Below are 18,865 nucleotides of genomic sequence, written 5' to 3'. Positions count from 1 at the left end.
ACCCCTGGAGTGTTGGTCATCGAATATGTCATGCGCTTCCGTGACAAAATGCAGACCTTGGTGCAGCTGGTGCATGATAATATGACGCGAGCCCAGGCCGACCAGAAGCGATGGTACGACCAGAATGCTTGTGAGAGGACCTACCAGGTGGGTCAAAAGGTGTGGGTACTGGTCCCCTGTAACCCAGGACAAGCTTCAGATGGGCTTTGAAGGCCATACTTCGTGCACCAGCAGCTCAGTGCCGTAACGTACCTGGTCACCCTGGACCATACCTGGTGAAAGCGAAAGGCCTTCCACGTAAACATGATGAAGGCACATCATGAGCGGGAGGCCTGCGCCCTCCCCATATGCAACCTGCCAGAGAAGGGAGAGGCGGAGACCCCCCTGGACATTCTCACTCAGACTAGGGCAGGTGGGACCATCGAAGATGTGGAGATTTGCCACCAGCTGTTATCAGACCAATGGTCCCAGCTGTGGGCAACCCTACACCCCTTCTGGGATATGTTGAGCAACAAGCCCGGAAGGACAGAGTTGGCCGTCCATCATGTGGACACCGGGGATCACCCCCCAATCCGGCGTTCAGCATATCAGGTTTCCCTGGAGGTACAGCAGCACATGCTCCCGGAGATTGACGAGATGCTGAAACTGGGAGTCATCCAACCATCCAGCAGCGCTTGGGCCTCGCCTGGGGTCCTCGTCCCAAAGAAGTACCGGACAACCTGGTTCTGCGTTGACTACAGTGGCCTCAATGCTGTCATGGTCACCGAAGCGTACCCAATGCCGCTTAGTTGGCTGGTACCAAGTACCATCATGGATCTGAGCTGGGGATATTAGCAGATTCCCTTGACCCCCGAGGCACGGTAACGCTCTGCCTTTATCACCATATTCGGACTGTACGAGTCCACGGTGATGCCATTCGGGATGAAGAATGACCTTGCCACTTTTCAGTAGATGGTCAACACGATGCTCAAGGGATTCGAAGGGTACATGGCCACGTACCTGGATGACATTGCCATCTTCAGTCCTACCTGGGAGGATCACCTGGAGCATCTGGCGCAGGTGCTTGGGCGGATCCAACGGGCAGGCTTGACCATTAAGACAGGAAAGTGCCAGCTGGGTATGAGTGAGGTCCGCTACCTGGGACACTGGGTAGGTGGGGGAGCTCTCAAGCCTGAGCACGGAAGGTGGATGCCATCGCATCCTGGCCCTCCCCCAGGGCCAAGAAACAGGTGATGTCCTTACTGGGCACCGCCGGGTATTATAGGGGGTTCAGCCCTCATATAGTAGCCTGGCGAAGCCCCTGACGGACCTCACCAAAAAGAAGCTGCACTCCGCAGTCGATTAAACAAACGATTGTGAGACGGCCTTCCGGGCGCTGAAGACCGCCCTCTCTAGCTCCCCTGTACTACAGACAGCCGACTTCACGTGGTCTTTTGTAGTGCAGACCGACGCCAGTGACTTTGGCCTCGGTGCTGTGCTCAGCCAGGTCGACACTACGGGCCATGAACACCCTGTTTTGTACCTGAGCCGGAAGCTCCTGACGAGGGAGGTGGCCTACTCCACGATGGAGAAGGAATGTCTGGCAATTGTGTGGGCCCTGCAGCATCTGCAGCCATACTTGTACGGACGCCATTTCACCATGGAAACAGATCACAACCCCCTCAGCTGGTTACACACGGTATCCGGAGCGAATGGGAGGTTGCTATGCTGGAGCCTTGTTCTCCAGCAGGACCACTTCGCTATTCACCACAAAAAGGGCCGCGACCATGGCAATGCCGACGGCTTATCCCAACAAGGGGAAGTTGCAGACGGGTGCGCGGGGAAACTCCGGGTGGTGTTGCCCCATAGCGCTCTCTAAAGGGAGGAGGTGTGAAGAATATTCAAGATATAATCCCATGTCAATCATTTTGCCCTGTTTGGTGGGGGATTATAGAAGCTACAATGTACAACTGTAACTGGACACTTTTGCAGCTAAACAAGAAGGGAGGGGGCTGAGGGATAGTGAGTGACAAAACCTCCACCTTCTGCTGTGGAGCTGCCACAGGAAGACCCCTGTGGACCCCAGCCATGCGGCAAGTCCCTTTGTGTCAGACAAGTATAATTCAACGCCGAGTTATTGGAATACGATACATCCCAGTGATACACCAAATAGATTTTTGGAATCATACGAACATGAGGAATGTCACCCTGGCTTCCAGCACAGTCTAGCGCTTAGGGATAAGGAGATGCACAGCACAGCCTTTCGGAAGCTCCTAGGGCCACTGTGTTTGTACTCAACGTGTAGCAGGGGCCTCGCTGGATCTGATGACACCAGAACCGGCTCCCTAGGACCGTCCATTAAGGAAGTATAGCCCATTTTAGTTTTTGGAGTTTTTAGCTGAGAGACCAGGGGTGGAGATTTAGGTCCAGCCAGGGGGCAGGAGGGGGAGTGACCCAGAGGGGTTAAGAGCTCCAGCAACTATAGTTCAGTGTCTTTTTCCTGGGAGGTCACGATGTCACATCGTGTGGGAGAAGTCCTGTAACAAAGGGGATCACAAGCCTCCCATGTGGCAGCCTCTCCCCCGCAAGTCAGGTCTTCCATCTGACTGGTAACTGACTCTGAATAACTGCTTATATTTTTTGTACCACTATTATTGTGTTTACATCTCTGTACATTATGTATGTATAACCCATATGTATATAGTGTATTGTTTAGTGTGCCCTTAAGGCGATAAAATATATAATTTGACATTGGGCCGCTCTTTTATCTTGATCCACTAACTTTCACATCTGTTGTTCGGTCCAACGAACACGCTACCAGGCTGGTTTCTGGCCCGATATAATCCCCCGGTCCTAGTGGGAATTATATCTAATAGAAAGTGGTGGCAGCTCTACCAGGCCGACAAGGTCCTGCTTCACTGGGGCTAGTGAAGGGGCCTCTCAACCTGTCAGGGGTATGAGCGAGTGTGGTACAACGTCAGTGACTGAGTGGGCCACCTCTTATCACTCCCGGTGCCTTTCTGTACCCGTGTGGACAGGGGGTGTCTGTGTAGAGCCATACCAATCTGACCTTACGTGTCCCCGAGAGGGTGTGGAACGTCATGTTGGTGCAAAGGGCAGATCCGTATCACGTGATCCGTCTGATGGAATTGTGACGTCAGGCGGGTGGCGAGGTGTGGATTCGTCACAAGTGGTGGCAGCGGTTGGATTATGCGGGATCTCTTTGGTGCCATTCTTCACAGTGCCCATGTGACATGAATTAGCCAATGAATTATGACTTTAGTGTTACCACATGGTAGGCCCTGTTCCTTTGTCACAATGGTAAAGACAAAGGAGCTCCCTGAGGATATCATAACTGCTATTATTAGAAAACACAAGACTTCCAAAGGGTATAAGGCCATCTGCAAAGACCTTGGTGCCCCAGTTTCAACAGTGCGCAATGTTATTAAGAAGTTTGCAAAGCATGGAACCATCAAGAAAATACCTGGACGTGTGGGAAAGAGGAAAATTGACAAGAGATGTCTTTGAAGATTGGTGCGAATGGTGGGAAAAACACCACGTCAAAGATCTGAAGGCCAACCTGGAACAGTCTGAGGTCATGGTTTCAACAAGTACCATATGCCGCACACTAAACCAAGCAGAGCTTTATGAGCGAAGGCCAAGGAAGAAACCATTGCTGAAGAAAAGACATAAAAAGGAACAACTGATCTTGACAAACCACAATCCTTTTATGAAAATGTTCTGTGGACTGATGAAACAAAAATAAAGCTTTTTGACAATGTAAAGCAACAGTTCGTTTACAGACGGCGAAATGAAGCTTATAAGAAAAAGAACACCTTACCAACAGTTAAACATGGTGGAGGATCCATAATTTGTGTGGAGTTGCTTTGCTACATCTGGTACTGGAGGCCTTGACCGTATCACAGGAATCATGAAACCAGAGTATTATCAAGAGATTTTAGATTGAAATGTCTTACCCAGTGTAAGAAAGCTTGGTTTGAGTCGAAGATCATCGGTCCTCCAGCAAGACAATGATCCAAAGCACACATCCAAAAGTACACAGGAATTGTTAAAAAATAAAAAATGGACTGTTTTGAAATGGCCACAATGAGTCCTGACCTCAATTACATTGAATATCTCTGGGGTGAGCTGAAATCTGCCATTGGGAAAAAGAACCTGCAAACATTCAAGAGCTTGAACAAACTGCAAAGGAAGATGGGAGAAAATTCCAGCGAAGTGCAAGAAGCTCATAGATGGCTACAAGAAGTGTTGGGAGGCTGTCAGCAATGTCAAAGGGTGTGCAACCAAGTGTCATTTAGGGGTTTATTGCTGCACATGCTGTTTATTCCGGTTTTTCTTTGAAATTGCAACATGGAAGTTTAAAAACAATGTTTTATTGTATTACTTTGGACCACTAATTAAAAAATCCTGAGGATATAACTTTGGTACAGTTCCATTTATTTCTGAGGTTATTGTACAGTCTATGAAAAAAATGAAGGGGTGCCAATAATGGTGAACAGCACTGTACCTCTCCACCTACACCTGTATTACTGTTTTCACACCTGTATGTCTTCACCTTACATGTCAGTTTCAGCAATGCTCATTGTAAAAATATTTCATCTATAACTCTCATCATCTCTCTTTGCCCACAGAAGATCGTAAGCTCTTTGTTGGGATGTTGGGGAAGCAACAGACAGACGAGGATGTCCGCCGAATGTTTGAGCCTTTTGGAAATATTGATGAATGCACAGTTCTCCGGGGGCCAGATGGAACCAGCAAAGGTACAAATGTAGTGTTCACCACAGATTATACTACCACTGTACTTGACCTGTACCGGGAGCTTTGGGCTGTACCTGACCAATACTGGAAGCTGTGGGCTGTACCTGACTTGTACTGGGAGCTGTAAGCTGTACCTGACCTTTACTGGGAGCTGTTGGCGGTACCTGACCAGTACTGGGAGCTATGGGCTGTAACTGACCTGTACCGGGCATTGTGGGCTGTACCTGACCTGTACCGGGAGCTGTGGGCTGTACTTGACCTGTACTGGGAGCTGTGGGCGCCACCTGACCTGTACTGCGCGCTGTGGGCTGTACCTGACCTGTCCTGGGAGCTGTGGGCTGTACCTGACCAGTACTGGAAGCTGTGGGCTGTACCTGACCAGTACTGGGAGCTGTGGGCTGTACCTGACCTGTTCTGAAAGCTGTGGACGGTACCTGACGTGTACTGGGAGCTTTGGGCTGTACCTGACCTGTACTAGGAGCTGAGGTCTGTACCTAACCTGTACCGGGAGCGGTGGGCTGTATCTGACCTGTACCGGGAGCCGTGGGCTTTACCTAACCTGTATCGGGCATTATGGGCTGTACTGGGAGCTGTAGCCTGTACCAGGTGCTGTGGGCTGTACCTGACCTGTACTGGGAGCTGTGAGCTGTACCTGACCTGTACTGGGAGCTGCGCTCTATACCTGACCTGTACTGGGAGCTGCGCTGTATACCCGACCTGTACTGGGAGCTGTGGGCTGTTCCTGACCTGTTCCGCGAGCTGTGGGCTGTAATTGACCTGTACTGGGAGCCGTGGGCTTTACCTAACCTGTATCGGGCATTGTGAGCTGTACCTGACCTGTACTGGGAGCTGTGGTCTGTGCTGGGAGCTGTGGTCTGTGCTGGGAGCTGTGGTCTGTACCTGACCTGTACCGGGTGCTGTGGGCTGTACCTGACCTGTACTGTGGGCTTTACCTGACCTGTGCTGGGAGCTGTGGGCTATACCTGAGCTGTACTGGGAGCTGTGGGCTGTACCTGAGCTGTACTGGGAGCTGTGGGCTATACCTGAGCTGTACTGGGAGCTGTGGGCTATACCTGACCTGTACTGGGAGTTGGGGGCAGTAAGTGACCTGTACCGGGTGCTGTGGGCTATACCTGACCTGTACTGGGAGCTGTGGGCTGTACCTGACCTGTACTGGGAGCTGTGGTCTGTACCTGACCTGTACTGGAAGCTGTAGTCTGTACCTGACCTGTACTGGGAGCTGTGGGCTGTGCCTGACCTGTACTGGGAGCTGTGGGCTGTGCCTGACCTGTACTGGAAGCTGTAGTCTGTACATGACCTGCACTGGGAGCTGTGGGCTGTGCCTGACCTGTGCTGGGAGCTGTGGGTGGTACCTGACCCGTACTGGAAGCTCTGGGCTGTACCTGACCTGTACTGGGAGCTGCGGTCTGTACCTGACCTGTACTGGAAGCTGTGGTCTGTACCTGACCTGTACTGGTTGCTGTGGGCTATACATGACCTGAACCGCGTATTGTGGGCTGTACCTGACCTGTACTGGGAGCTGTGGTCTGTACCTGACCTGTACTGCGGGCTGTACCTGACCTGTACTGGTTGCTGTGGGCTGTGCCTGACCTGTACTGGTTGCTGTGGGCTGTGCCTGACCTGTTCTGGGATCTGTGGGCTATACATGACCTGGACCGGGCATTGTGGACTGTACCTGACCTGTACTGGGAGTTGGGGGCAGCAAGTGACCTGTACCGGGTGCTGTGGGCTGTACCTAACCTGTACTGAGAGCTGTACATGACCTGTGCTTGGGAGCTGTGGACGGTACCTGACCCATACTGGAAGCTCTGGGCTGTTCCTGACATTTACTGGGAGCTGTGGGCAGTAAGTGACCTGTAACGGGTGCTGTGGGCTGTACCTGACCTGTACTGGGAGCTGTGGGCTGTACCTGACCTGTACTGGGAGCTGTGGGCTGTACTTGACCTGTACTGGGAGCTGCGGTCTGTACCTGACCTGTACTGGGAGCTGCGGTCTGTACCTGACCTGTACTGGAAGCTGTGGTCTGTACCTGACCTGTACTGGGAGCTGTGGGCTGTACATGACCTGTACTGGTTGCTGTGGGCTGTGCCTGACCTGTACCGGGAGCTGTGGGCTGTACCTGACCTGTACTGGGAGCTGTGGGCTGTACCTGACCTGTACTGGGAGCTGTGGGCTGTACCTGACCTGTACTGGGAGCTGCTGTCTGTACCTGACCTGTACATGACCTGTACTGGGAGCTGTGGGCTGTACATGACCTGTACTGGTTGCTGTGGGCTGTGCCTGACCTGTACTGGTTGCTGTGGGCTGTGCCTGACCTGTGCTGGGAGCTGTGGGCTATACATGACCTGAACCGGGCATTGTGGGCTGTACCTGCCTTGTACTGAGAGCTGTGGGCTGTACCTGCCCTGTACTGGGAGCTGTGGTCTGTACCTGCCCTGTACTGGGAGCTGTGGGCTGTACCTGACCTGTACTGGGAGCTGTGGGCTGTACCTGACCTGTACTGGGAGCTGTGGGCTGTACCTGACCAGTACTGGAAGCTGTGGGCTGTACCTGCCCTGTACTGGGAGCTGCTGTCTGTACCTGACCTGTACTGCGGGCTGTACCTGACCTGTACTGGAAGCTGCGGTCTGTACCTGACCTGTACAGGGAGCTGTGGGCTGTACCTGACCTGTACTGGGAGCTGTGGGCTGTACCTGACCTGTACTGGGAGCTGTGGGCTGTACCTGACCTGTACTGGGAGCTGCGGTCTGTACCTGACCTGTACTGGGAGCTGTGGGCTGTACATGACCTGTACTGGTTGCTGTGGGCTGTGCCTGACCTGCGCTGGTTGCTGTGGGCTGTGCCTGACCTGTGCTGGGAGCTGTGTGCTATACATGACCTGAACCGGGCATTGTGGGCTGTATCTGCCCTGTACTGGGAGCTGTGATCTGTAGCTGACATGTATCAGATGTTGTAGGCTGTAGCTGACCTTTACCAGGCACTGTGGTCTGTGCCTGACTTGTACTGGGAGCTGTGATCTCTGCCTGACTTGAACTGGGCGCTGTGGGCTGTACCTTACCTGTACCGGTCACTGTGGGCTGTACCTTACCTCTACCAGGTGCTCTGGGTGGTACCTGAGCTCTACCAGGAGCTGTGGGCTAAACTGTACTGAGAGCTGTGGTTTGTGCCTGACCTGTACTGGAAGCTGTGGGCTGTACCTGACCTGTACTGGGAGCTGTAGGCTGTTCCTGACCTGTACCGGGAGCTGTGGGCTTTACCTGACCTGTGCTGAGAGCTGTGGTATGTACATGAGCTGTACAGGGAGCTGTAGGCTGTACCTGCCCTGTACTTTGAGCTGTTGTCTGTACCTGACCCGTACTGGGAGCTGTAGGCTGTACCTGACCTGTACCTGGAGTTGTGGTCTGTACCTGACCTGTACCTGGAGTTGTGGTCTGTAGCTGAACTGTACTGGGCACTATGGGCTGTACCTGGCCTGTACCGGGCGCTGTGGGCTGTACCTGACCTGTACCGGGTGCTCTGGGCTGTATCTGACCTGTACCGGGTGCTCTGGGCTGTATCTGACCTGTACCGGGCGCTCTGGGCTGTACCTGACCTGTACTGGGAGCTGTGGTCTGTGCCTGACCTGTACTGGACGCTGTGGGCTGTACCTGACCTCTACCAGGTGCTCTGGGCTGTAGCTGACCTGTACTGGGCACTGTGGGCTGTACCTGATCTGTATTGGGCATTGTGGGCTGTGCCTAACCTAAACTTGGAGCTTTGGGCTGTACCTGACCTGTACTGGGCACTCTGGGCTGTAGCTGACCTGTACTGGGCGCTCTGGGCTGTACCTGATCTGTATTGGGCATTGTGGGCTGTGCCTAACCTAAACTTGGAGCTTTGGGCTGTACCTGACCTGTACTGGGCACTCTGGGCTGTAGCTGACCTGTACTGGGCGCTCTGGGCTGTACCTGATCTGTATTGGGCATTGTGGGCTGTGCCTAACCTAAACTTGGAGCTTTGGGCTGTATCTGACCTGTACTGGGCGCTCTGGGCTGTAGCTGACCTGTACTGGGCGCTCTGGGCTGTACCTGATCTGTATTGGGCATTGTGGGCTGTGCCTGACCTAAACTGGGTGCTCTGGGATGTACGTGACCTGTACCGGGCACTGTGGGCTATACATAACCTGTACCGGGCACTGTGGGCTGTATAGGGCGCTTTGGACTGTACCTGACCTGTACCGGGCGCTCTGGGCTGTACCTGACCTGTACTGGGCGCTGTGGTCTATAAATGACCTGTACGGGGCGCTGTGGGCTGTAGCTGACTTGTACCGTGCACTGTGGGCTGTACCTGACCTGTACTGGGTGCTCTGATCTATACATGACCTGTACTGGGCGTTGTGGGTTGTGGCTGACTTGTACAGGGTGCTGTGGGCTGTACGTGACCTGTACTGGGCACTGTGGTCTATAAATGACCTGTACAGGGAGCTGTGGGCTGTACCTGACCTGTACTTGGGTTGTGTGCTGTACCTGACCTGTACTGGGCGCTGTGATCATTACATGACTTGTACTGGGTGCTGTGGGCTGCAGCTGACTTGTACTATGGGCTGTACCTGACCTGCACTGGCCGCTGTGGTCTGTACATGAGCTATTCAGGGCGCTGTCGTCTATACATGACCTGTACTGTGCCCTGTCGTCTATACATGACCTGTACTGTGCGCTGTCGTCTATACATGACCTGTACTGGGAGCTGTGGGCTGTACCTGACCTGTACTGGGCACTGTGGACTGTACCAGACCTGTACAGGGAGCTGTGGTCTATACATGACCTGTACTGGGAGCTATGGTCTGTACCTGACCTGTACTGGGCGCTGTGGTCTATACATGACCTTTACTGGGCACTGTGGTCTGTACATGACCTGTACTGGGCACTGTGGACTGTACCTGACCTCTACTGTGGTCTATACATGACCTGTACTGGGAGCTATGGTCTGTACCTGACCTGTACTGGGCGCTGTGGTCTATACATGACCTTTACTGGGCACTGTGGTCTGTACATGACCTGTACTGGGCACTGTGGACTGTACCTGACCTCTACTGTGGTCTATACATGACCTGTACTGGGAGCTATGGTCTGTACCTGACCTGTACTGGGCGCTGTGGTCTATACATGACCTGTACTGGGCACTGTGGACTGTACCTGACCTGTACATGACCTGTACTGGGAGCTTTGGGCTGTACCTGACCTGTACTATGCGCTGTCGTCACTACATGACCTTAACTGGGAGCTGTGGGCTGTAGCTGACGTGTACCGGGCAACATGGGCTGTACCTGACCTGTATCGGACATTGTGGGTTGTACCTGACCTGTACTCGGAGTTTTGGGCTATGCATAATCTGTACCGGGCACTGTGGGCTGTGATGTCGCCACCGATCTCTGGTGTGTAGACGGACTGTACTGACTGCCTCCTCTATGTCTTCCCCTGTGGCCCCGTATTCGGTGGTCCTGTGATTGCTGTTGAGTGCAGTGTTGCGGTGTTGTGTAGTAATGTGGTATCTCCCACACTTAGGTTGTGCATTTGTGAAGTTTCAGACACACACAGAGGCGCAGGCGGCCATAAACACGCTGCACGGGAGCCGGACTCTGCCGGTAAGTCACCCATTTCTGCTCTGTAGTGTAGGGGCTAAAACTATGGAAAGTGTGTGCTGGAGCTGAGACCACCTCTGGGGGGGAGAACCCTGGAGCTGAGACCACCACTGCTCTAGGATGGGGGGGGAGAAGACCCTGGAGCTGAGACCACCACTTCTCTAGGGTGAGGGGAGGACCCTGGAGCTGAGACCACCACTTCTCTAGGGTGAGGGGGGGACCCTGGAACTGAGACCATCACTGCTCTAGGGTGAGGGGAGGACCCTGGAGCTGAGACCATCACTCCTCTAGGGTGAGGGGAGGACCCTGGAGCTGAGACCATCACTCCTCTAGGGTGAGGGGAGGACCCTGGAGCTGAGACCATCACTCCTCTAGGGTGAGAGGAGGACCCTGGAGCTGAGACCACCCCTGCTCTAGGGTGAGGGGAGGACCCTGGAGCTGAGACCACCACTGCTCTATGGTGGGGAGAGGACCCAGGAGCTGAGACCACCACTGCTCTAGGGTGAGGGGAGGACCCTGCAGCTGAGACCACCACTTTTCTAGAGTGGGGGGGGGACCCAGGAGGTGGGACCACCACTGCTCTAGGATGAGGGGAGGACCCTGGAGCTCAGACCACAACTGCTGTAGGGTGAGGGGAGGACCCTGGAGCTGAGACCACCACTCCTCTAGGGTGAGGGAAGGACCCTGGAGCTCAGACCACCACTGCTATAGGGTGAGGGGAGGACCATGGAGCTGAGACCACCACTTCTCTAGGATGAGGGGAGGACCCTGGAGCTGAGACCACCACTGCTCTAGGGTGAGGGGAGGACCCTGGAGCTAAGACCACCACTGCTCTGTGGTGAGGGGAGGACCCTAGAGCTGAGACCACCACTCCTCTAGGGTGAGGGGAGGACCCTGGAGCTCAGACCACCACTGCTATAGGGTGAGGGGAGGACCCTGGAGCTGAGACCACCACTGCTCTAGGGTGGGGGGAGGACCCTGGAGCTGAGACCACCACTCCTCTAGGGTGAAGAGGGTGAAGAGAGGACCTTGGAGCTGAGACCACCACTCCTCTGCGGTGAGGGGAGGACCCTGGAGCTGAGACCACCACTCCTCTAGGGTGAGGGGAGGACCCTGGAGCTCAGACCACCACTGCTATAGGGTGAGGGGAGGACCCTGGAGCTGAGACCAACACTGCTCTAGGGTGAGGGGAGGACCCTGGAGCTGAGACCACCAATTCTCTAGGGTGGGGAGAGGATCCAGGAGCTGAGACCACCACTGCTCTAGGGTGGAAGGAGGACCCTGGAGCTGAGACCACCAATGCTCTAGGGTGGGAGGAGGACCCTGCAGCTGAAACCACCACTTTTCTACGGTGGGGGGAGGAACCAGGAGCTGGGACCACCACTGCTCTAGGATGAGGGGAGGAACCTGGAGCTGAGACCACCACTCCTCTAGGGTGAGGGGAGGACCCTGGATCTGAGACCACCACTGCTCTGGGATGAGGGGAGGACACTGGAGCTGAGACCACCACTGTTCTAGGGTGAAGAGAGGACCTTGGAGCTGAGACCATCACTGCTCTAAGATGAGCGGACGACCCTGGAGCTGAGACCTCCACTCCTCTAAGGTGAGGGGAGAACCCTGGAGCTGAGACCACCAATGCTCTGGAGTGAGGGGAGGACCCTGGAGCTGAGACCACCACTGCTCTGGGGTGAGGGGAGGACCCTGGAGCTAAGACCACCAATGCTCTGGGGTGAGGGGAGAACCCTGGAGCTGAGACCACCAATGCTCTGGGGTGAGGGGAGGACCCTGGAGCTGAGACCACCACTGCTCTGGGGTGAGGGGAGGACCCAGGAGCTGAGACCACCACTGCTCTAGGATGAGGGGAGGACCGTGGAGCTGAAACCACCATTGCTGTGGGGAGGGTCCTTGGGCCTGAGACCACAGTAGCTTTGTATATTAACTGTAATTATGTATGTAGAGGGGGGTCACAAAAATATGGGGGCCGCTCAGACTGGAGAAAAGTAGGAGTAGGGTGCCCCCTTGTGGCTGAGTGTTAACTGTGCACAGGGATGTATAAATGCGCTGTGTGTATACTCTGCACTTTATGTAACATGTCTCTATACTCTGTGCCGTACACGTGTAACATGTCTCTATACTCTGTGCCGTACACCTGTAACATGTCGCTGTACTCTGTGCCGTACACGGGTAACATGTCGCTGTACTCTGTGCCGTACACGGGTAACATGTCGCTGTACTCTGTGCCGTACACGGGTAACATGTCGCTGTACTCTGTGCCGTACACGGGTAACATGTCGCTGTACTCTGTCCCGTACACCTGTAACATGTCGCTGTACTCTGTGCCGTACACGGGTAACATGTCGCTATACTCTGTGCCGTACACATGTAACATGTCGCTATACTCTGTGCCGTACAAGAGTAACATGTCGCTGTACTCTGTGCCGTACACGGGTAACATGTCGCTATACTCTGTGCCGTACACGGGTAACATGTCGCTGTACTCTGTGCCGTACACGTGTAACATGCCGCTGTACTCTGTGCCGTACACGGGTATCATGTCGCTGTACTCTGTGCCGTACACAGGTAACATGTCGCTGTACTCTGTGCCGTACACGGGTAACATGTCGCTATTGTCACGCTGTCTCTGTATACTGGAGGTAGGGGGCCTAAGCTGACCCTAAGCTGGGGCCCTGACTAATCCCTCAACCTGGAGGTACTGTTAAAGGTACAGAGGTCCAGGCCGCCAGCGTAACCCCTACCTCCTGAGGATCCCTGCACCTAAGTAATCTAGTCCTGAGAAGGACCCCGATCACAACAAAAGGGGACAAGTAATAATATGCCCACACACAGTACTTAGACGAACGAGACAGTACAAGGGAAAAACCAAAACCACCTTGCATACAAAAACTACACAACTACAACAGAGGGAACACCAACGGGAAAGGAGATAAATGATAAAGCAAGGAAGGGAAAAAACACTCCAAATACACTTATCTCTGAAACTCCAAATACCACGATCCGCTCTGTTAGTCTGCATGAAATGCTTTCACCGACACTTCCCTAACAGACCAGCAGGCATTTGAAGGAGTCTCACTACAGCAGCATTGATTGCAGCTGGGCGAGGCTGGACCTCGTCTAGCACAGAGAGAGAGAGAATTAACTCCCTCACTGCCGAAAAACACAAAGCACCAAAAAGTCAGCTGCGAGAAGTCAGGCTGTGTAATCGTGATGATCTTCGTGGCGACACACCCGTGACAGCTATACTCTGTGCCGTACACGGGTAACATGTCGCTGTACTCTGTGCCGTACATGGGTAACATGCCGCTGTACTCTGTGCCGTACACGGGTAACATGCCGCTGTACTCTGTGCCGTACACGGGTAACATGTCGCTGTACTCTGTGCCGTACACGGGTAACATGTCGCTGTACTCTGTGCCGTACACGTGTAACATGTCGCTGTACTCTGTGCCGTACATGGGTAACATGTCGCTACACTCTGTGCCGTACACGTGTAACATGTCGCTGTACTCTGTGCCGTACACGTGTAACATGTCGCTGTACTCTGTGCCGTACACGTGTAACATGTCGCTGTACTCTGTGCCGTACACGGGTAACATGTCGCTGTACTCTGTGCCGTACACGGGTAACATGTCGCTGTACTCTGTGCCGTACACGGGTAACATGTCGCTGTACTCTGTGCCGTACACGGGTAACATGTCGCTGTACTCTGTGCCGTACACGGGTAACATGTCGCTGTACTCTGTGCCGTACACGGGTAACATGTCGCTGTACTCTGTGCCGTACACGGGTAACATGTCGCTGTACTCTGTGCCGTACACGGGTAACATGTCGCTGTACTCTGTGCCGTACACGGGTAACATGTCGCTGTACTCTGTGCCGTACACGGGTAACATGTCGCTGTACTCTGTGCCGTACACGGGTAACATGTCGCTGTTCTCTGTGCCGTACACGGGTAACATGTCGCTGTTCTCTGTGCCGTACACGTGTAACATGTCGCTGTACTCTGTGCCGTACACGGGTAACATGTCGCTGTACTCTGTGCCGTACACGGGTAACATGTCGCTGTACTCTGTGCCGTACACGGGTAACATGTCGTTGTACTCTGTGCCGTACACGGGTAACATGTCGCTGTACTCTGTGCCGTACACGGGTAACATGTCGCTGTTCTCTGTGCCGTACACGTGTAACATGTCGCTGTACTCTGTGCCGTACACGGGTAACATGTCGCTGTACTCTGTGCCGTACACGGGTAACATGTCGCTGTACTCTGTGCCGTACACGGGTAACATGTCGCTGTACTCTGTGCCGTACTCGGGTAACATGTCGCTGTACTCTGTGCCGTACACGGGTAACATGTCGCTGTACTCTGTGCCGTACACGTGTAACATGTCGCTGTACTCTGTGCCGTACACGGGTAACATGTCGCTGTACTCTGTGCCGTACACGGGTAACATGTCGCTGTACTCTGTGCCGTACACGTGTAACATGTCGCTGTACTCTGTGCCGTACACGGGTAACATGTCGCTGTACTCTGTGCCGTACACGGGTAACATGTCGCTGTACTCTGTGCCGTACACGGGTAACATGTCGCTGTACTCTGTGCCGTACACGTGTAACATGTCGCTGTACTCTGTGCCGTACACGGGTAACATGTCGCTGTACTCTGTGCCGTACACGGGTAACATGTCGCTGTACTCTGTGCCGTACACGGGTAACATGTCGCTATACTCTGTGCCGTACACGGGTAACATGTCGCTGTACTCTGTGCCGTACACGGGTAACATGTCGCTGTACTCTGTGCCGTACACGGGTAACATGTCGCTGTACTCTGTGCCGTACATGTGTAACATGTCGCTGTACTCTGTGCCGTACACGTGTAACATGTCGCTGTACTCTGTGCCGTACACGGGTAACATGTCACTCTACTCTGTGCCGTACACGGGTAACATGTCGCTGTACTCTGTGCCGTACACGGTTAACATGTCGCTGTACTCTGTGCCGTACACGGGTAACATGTCGCTGTACTCTGTGCCGTACACGGGTAACATGTCGCTGTACTCTGTGCCGTACACGGGTAACATGTCGCTGTACTCTGTGCCGTACACGGGTAACATGTCGCTGTACTCTGTGCCGTACACGGGTAACATGTCGCTGTACTCTGTGCCGTACACGGTTAACATGTCGCTGTACTCTGTGCCGTACACGGGTAACATGTCGCTGTACTCTGTGCCGTACACGTGTAATATGTCGCTGTACTCTGTGCCGTACACGGGTAACATGTCGCTGTACTCTGTGCCGTACACGGGTAACATGTCGCTGTACTCTGTGCCGTACACGTGTAACATGTCGCTGTACTCTGTGCCGTACACGGGTAACATGTCGCTGTACTCTGTGCCGTACTCTGTGCCGTACACGGGTAACATGTCGCTGTACTCTGTGCCGTACACGTGTAACATGTCGCTGTACTCTGTGCCGTACTCTGTGCCGTACACGGGTAACATGTCGCTGTACTCTGTGCCGTACACGTGTAACATGTCGCTGTACTCTGTGCCGTACACGTGTAACATGTCGCTGTACTCTGTGCCGTACACGGGTAACATGTCGCTATACTCTGTGCCGTACACGTGTAACATGTCGCTATACTCTGTGCCGTACACTGGTAACATGTCGCTGTACTCTGTGCCGTACACGGGTAACATGTCGCTGTACTCTGTGCCGTACACGGGTAACATGTCGCTGTACTCTGTGCCGTACACGTGTAACATGTCGCTGTACTCTGTGCCGTACACGTGTAACATGTCGCTGTACTCTGTGCCGTACACGGGTAACATGTCGCTATACTCTGTGCCGTACACGTGTAACATGTCGCTGTACTCTGTGCCGTACACGGGTAACATGTCGCTATACTCTGTGCCGTACACGTGTAACATGTCGCTGTACTCTGTGCCGTACACGGGTAACATGTCGCTGTACTCTGTGCCGTACACGGGTAACATGTCGCTGTACTCTGTGCCGTACACGTGTAACATGTCGCTGTACTCTGTGCCGTACATGTGTAACATGTCGCTGTACTCTGTGCCGTACACGGGTAACATGTCGCTGTACTCTGTGCCGTACACGGGTAACATGTCGCTATACTCTGTGCCGTACACGGGTAACATGTCGCTGTACTCTGTGCCGTACACGTGTAACATGTCGCTATACTCTGTGCCGTACACGGGTAACATGTCGCTATACTCTGTGCCGTACACGTGTAACATGTCGCTGTACTCTGTGCCGTACACGGGTAACATGTCGCTGTACTCTGTGCCGTACACGGGTAACATGTCGCTGTACTCTGTGCCGTACACGGGTAACATGTCGCTGTACTCTGTGCCGTACACGGGTAACATGTCGCTGTACTCTGTGCCGTACACGGGTAACATGTCGCTGTACTCTGTGCCGTACACGTGTAACATGTCGCTGTACTCTGTGCCGTACACGGGTAACATGTCGCTGTACTCTGTGCCGTACACGTGTAACATGTCGCTGTACTCTGTGCCGTACACGGGTAACATGTCGCTGTACTCTGTGCCGTACACGGGTAACATGTCGCTGTACTCTGTGCCGTACACGGGTAACATGTCGCTGTACTCTGTGCCGTACACGGGTAACATGTCGCTGTACTCTGTGCCGTACACGGGTAACATGTCGCTATACTCTGTGCCCTACACGGGTAACATGTCGCTGTACTCTGTGCCGTACACGTGTAACATGTCGCTATACTCTGTGCCGTACACGGGTAACATGTCGCTGTACTCTGTGCCGTACACGGGTAACATGTCGCTGTACTCTGTGCCGTACACGTGTAACATGTCGCTGTACTCTGTGCCGTACACGTGTAACATGTCGCTGTACTCTGTGCCGTACACATGTAACATGTCGCTGTATTCTGTGCCGTACACGTGTAACATGTCGCTGTACTCTGTGCCGTACACGGGTAACATGTCGCTGTACTCTGTGCCGTACACGGGTAACATGTCGCTGTACTCTGTGCCGTACACGTGTAACATGTCGCTGTACTCTGTGCCGTACACGTGTAATATGTCGCTGTACTCTGTGCCGTACACGGGTAACATGTCGCTGTACTCTGTGCCGTACACGGGTAACATGTCGCTGTACTCTGTGCCGTACACGGGTAACATGTCGCTGTACTCTGTGCCGTACACGGGTAACATGTCGCTGTACTCTGTGCCGTACACGTGTAACATGTCGCTGTACTCTGTGCCGTACACGGGTAACATGTCGCTGTACTCTGTGCCGTACACGGGTAACATGTCGCTGTACTCTGTGCCGTACACGGGTAACATGTCGCTGTACTCTGTGCCGTACACGGGTAACATGTCGCTGTACTCTGTGCCGTACACGGGTAACATGTCGCTGTACTCTGTGCCGTACACGGGTAACATGTCGCTGTACTCTGTGCCGTACACGGGTAACATGTCGCTGTACTCTGTGCCGTACACGGGTAACATGTCGCTGTACTCTGTGCCGTACACGTGTAACATGTCGCTGTACTCTGTGCCGTACACGTGTAACATGTCGCTGTACTCTGTGCCGTACACGTGTAACATGTCGCTGTACTCTGTGCCGTACACGGGTAACATGTCGCTATACTCTGTGCCGTACACGTGTAACATGTCGCTGTACTCTGTGCCGTACACGGGTAACATGTCGCTATACTCTGTGCCGTACACGTGTAACATGTCGCTGTACTCTGTGCCGTACACGGGTAACATGTCGCTGTACTCTGTGCCGTACACGGGTAACATGTCGCTGTACTCTGTGCCGTACACGTGTAACATGTCGCTGTACTCTGTGCCGTACACGGGTAACATGTCGCTGTACTCTGTGCCGTACACGGGTAACATGTCGCTGTACTCTGTGCCGTACACGGGTAACATGTCGCTGTACTCTGTGCCGTACACGTGTAACATGTCGCTGTACTCTGTGCCGTACACGGGTAACATGTCGCTATACTCTGTGCCGTACACGGGTAACATGTCGCTGTACTCTGTGCCGTACACGGGTAACATGTCGCTGTACTCTGTGCCGTACACGGGTAACATGTCGCTATACTCTGTGCCGTACACGTGTAACATGTCGCTATACTCTGTGCCGTACACGGGTAACATGTCGCTGTACTCTGTGCCGTACACGGGTAACATGTCGCTGTACTCTGTGCCGTACACGTGTAACATGTCGCTGTACTCTGTGCCGTACACGGGTAACATGTCGCTGTACTCTGTGCCGTACACGGGTAACATGTCGCTGTACTCTGTGCCGTACACGGGTAACATGTCGCTGTACTCTGTGCCGTACACGGGTAACATGTCGCTGTACTCTGTGCCGTACACGGGTAACATGTCGCTGTACTCTGTGCCGTACACGGGTAACATGTCGCTGTAC

At 53.8% G+C, this 18,865-nt stretch overlaps 1 protein-coding gene across 4 annotated transcripts in view; it reads left to right on the top strand.

Annotated features, from left to right (window-relative positions):
- CELF3 (CUGBP Elav-like family member 3) overlaps positions 1-18,865 on the top strand; it is a 172,843-nt gene that overhangs the window by 123,555 nt on the left and 30,423 nt on the right. For all 4 annotated transcript variants that reach the window (XM_073637353.1, XM_073637351.1, XM_073637352.1 and 1 more), the window contains exons 4-5: positions 4,632-4,760; positions 10,323-10,402. In XM_073637353.1, the coding sequence (XP_073493454.1) occupies positions 4,632-4,760; positions 10,323-10,402 (209 nt within the window). The remainder of the gene's footprint in view (positions 1-4,631; positions 4,761-10,322; positions 10,403-18,865) is intronic.

This window comes from Phyllobates terribilis, unplaced genomic scaffold, assembly GCF_046119375.1.
Source record: "Phyllobates terribilis strain yellow unplaced genomic scaffold, ASM4611937v1 Scaffold_6__1_contigs__length_29720123, whole genome shotgun sequence".
NCBI lineage: Eukaryota > Metazoa > Chordata > Amphibia > Anura > Dendrobatidae > Phyllobates > Phyllobates terribilis.
This window is presented reverse-complemented; position numbering and strand designations above follow the sequence as displayed.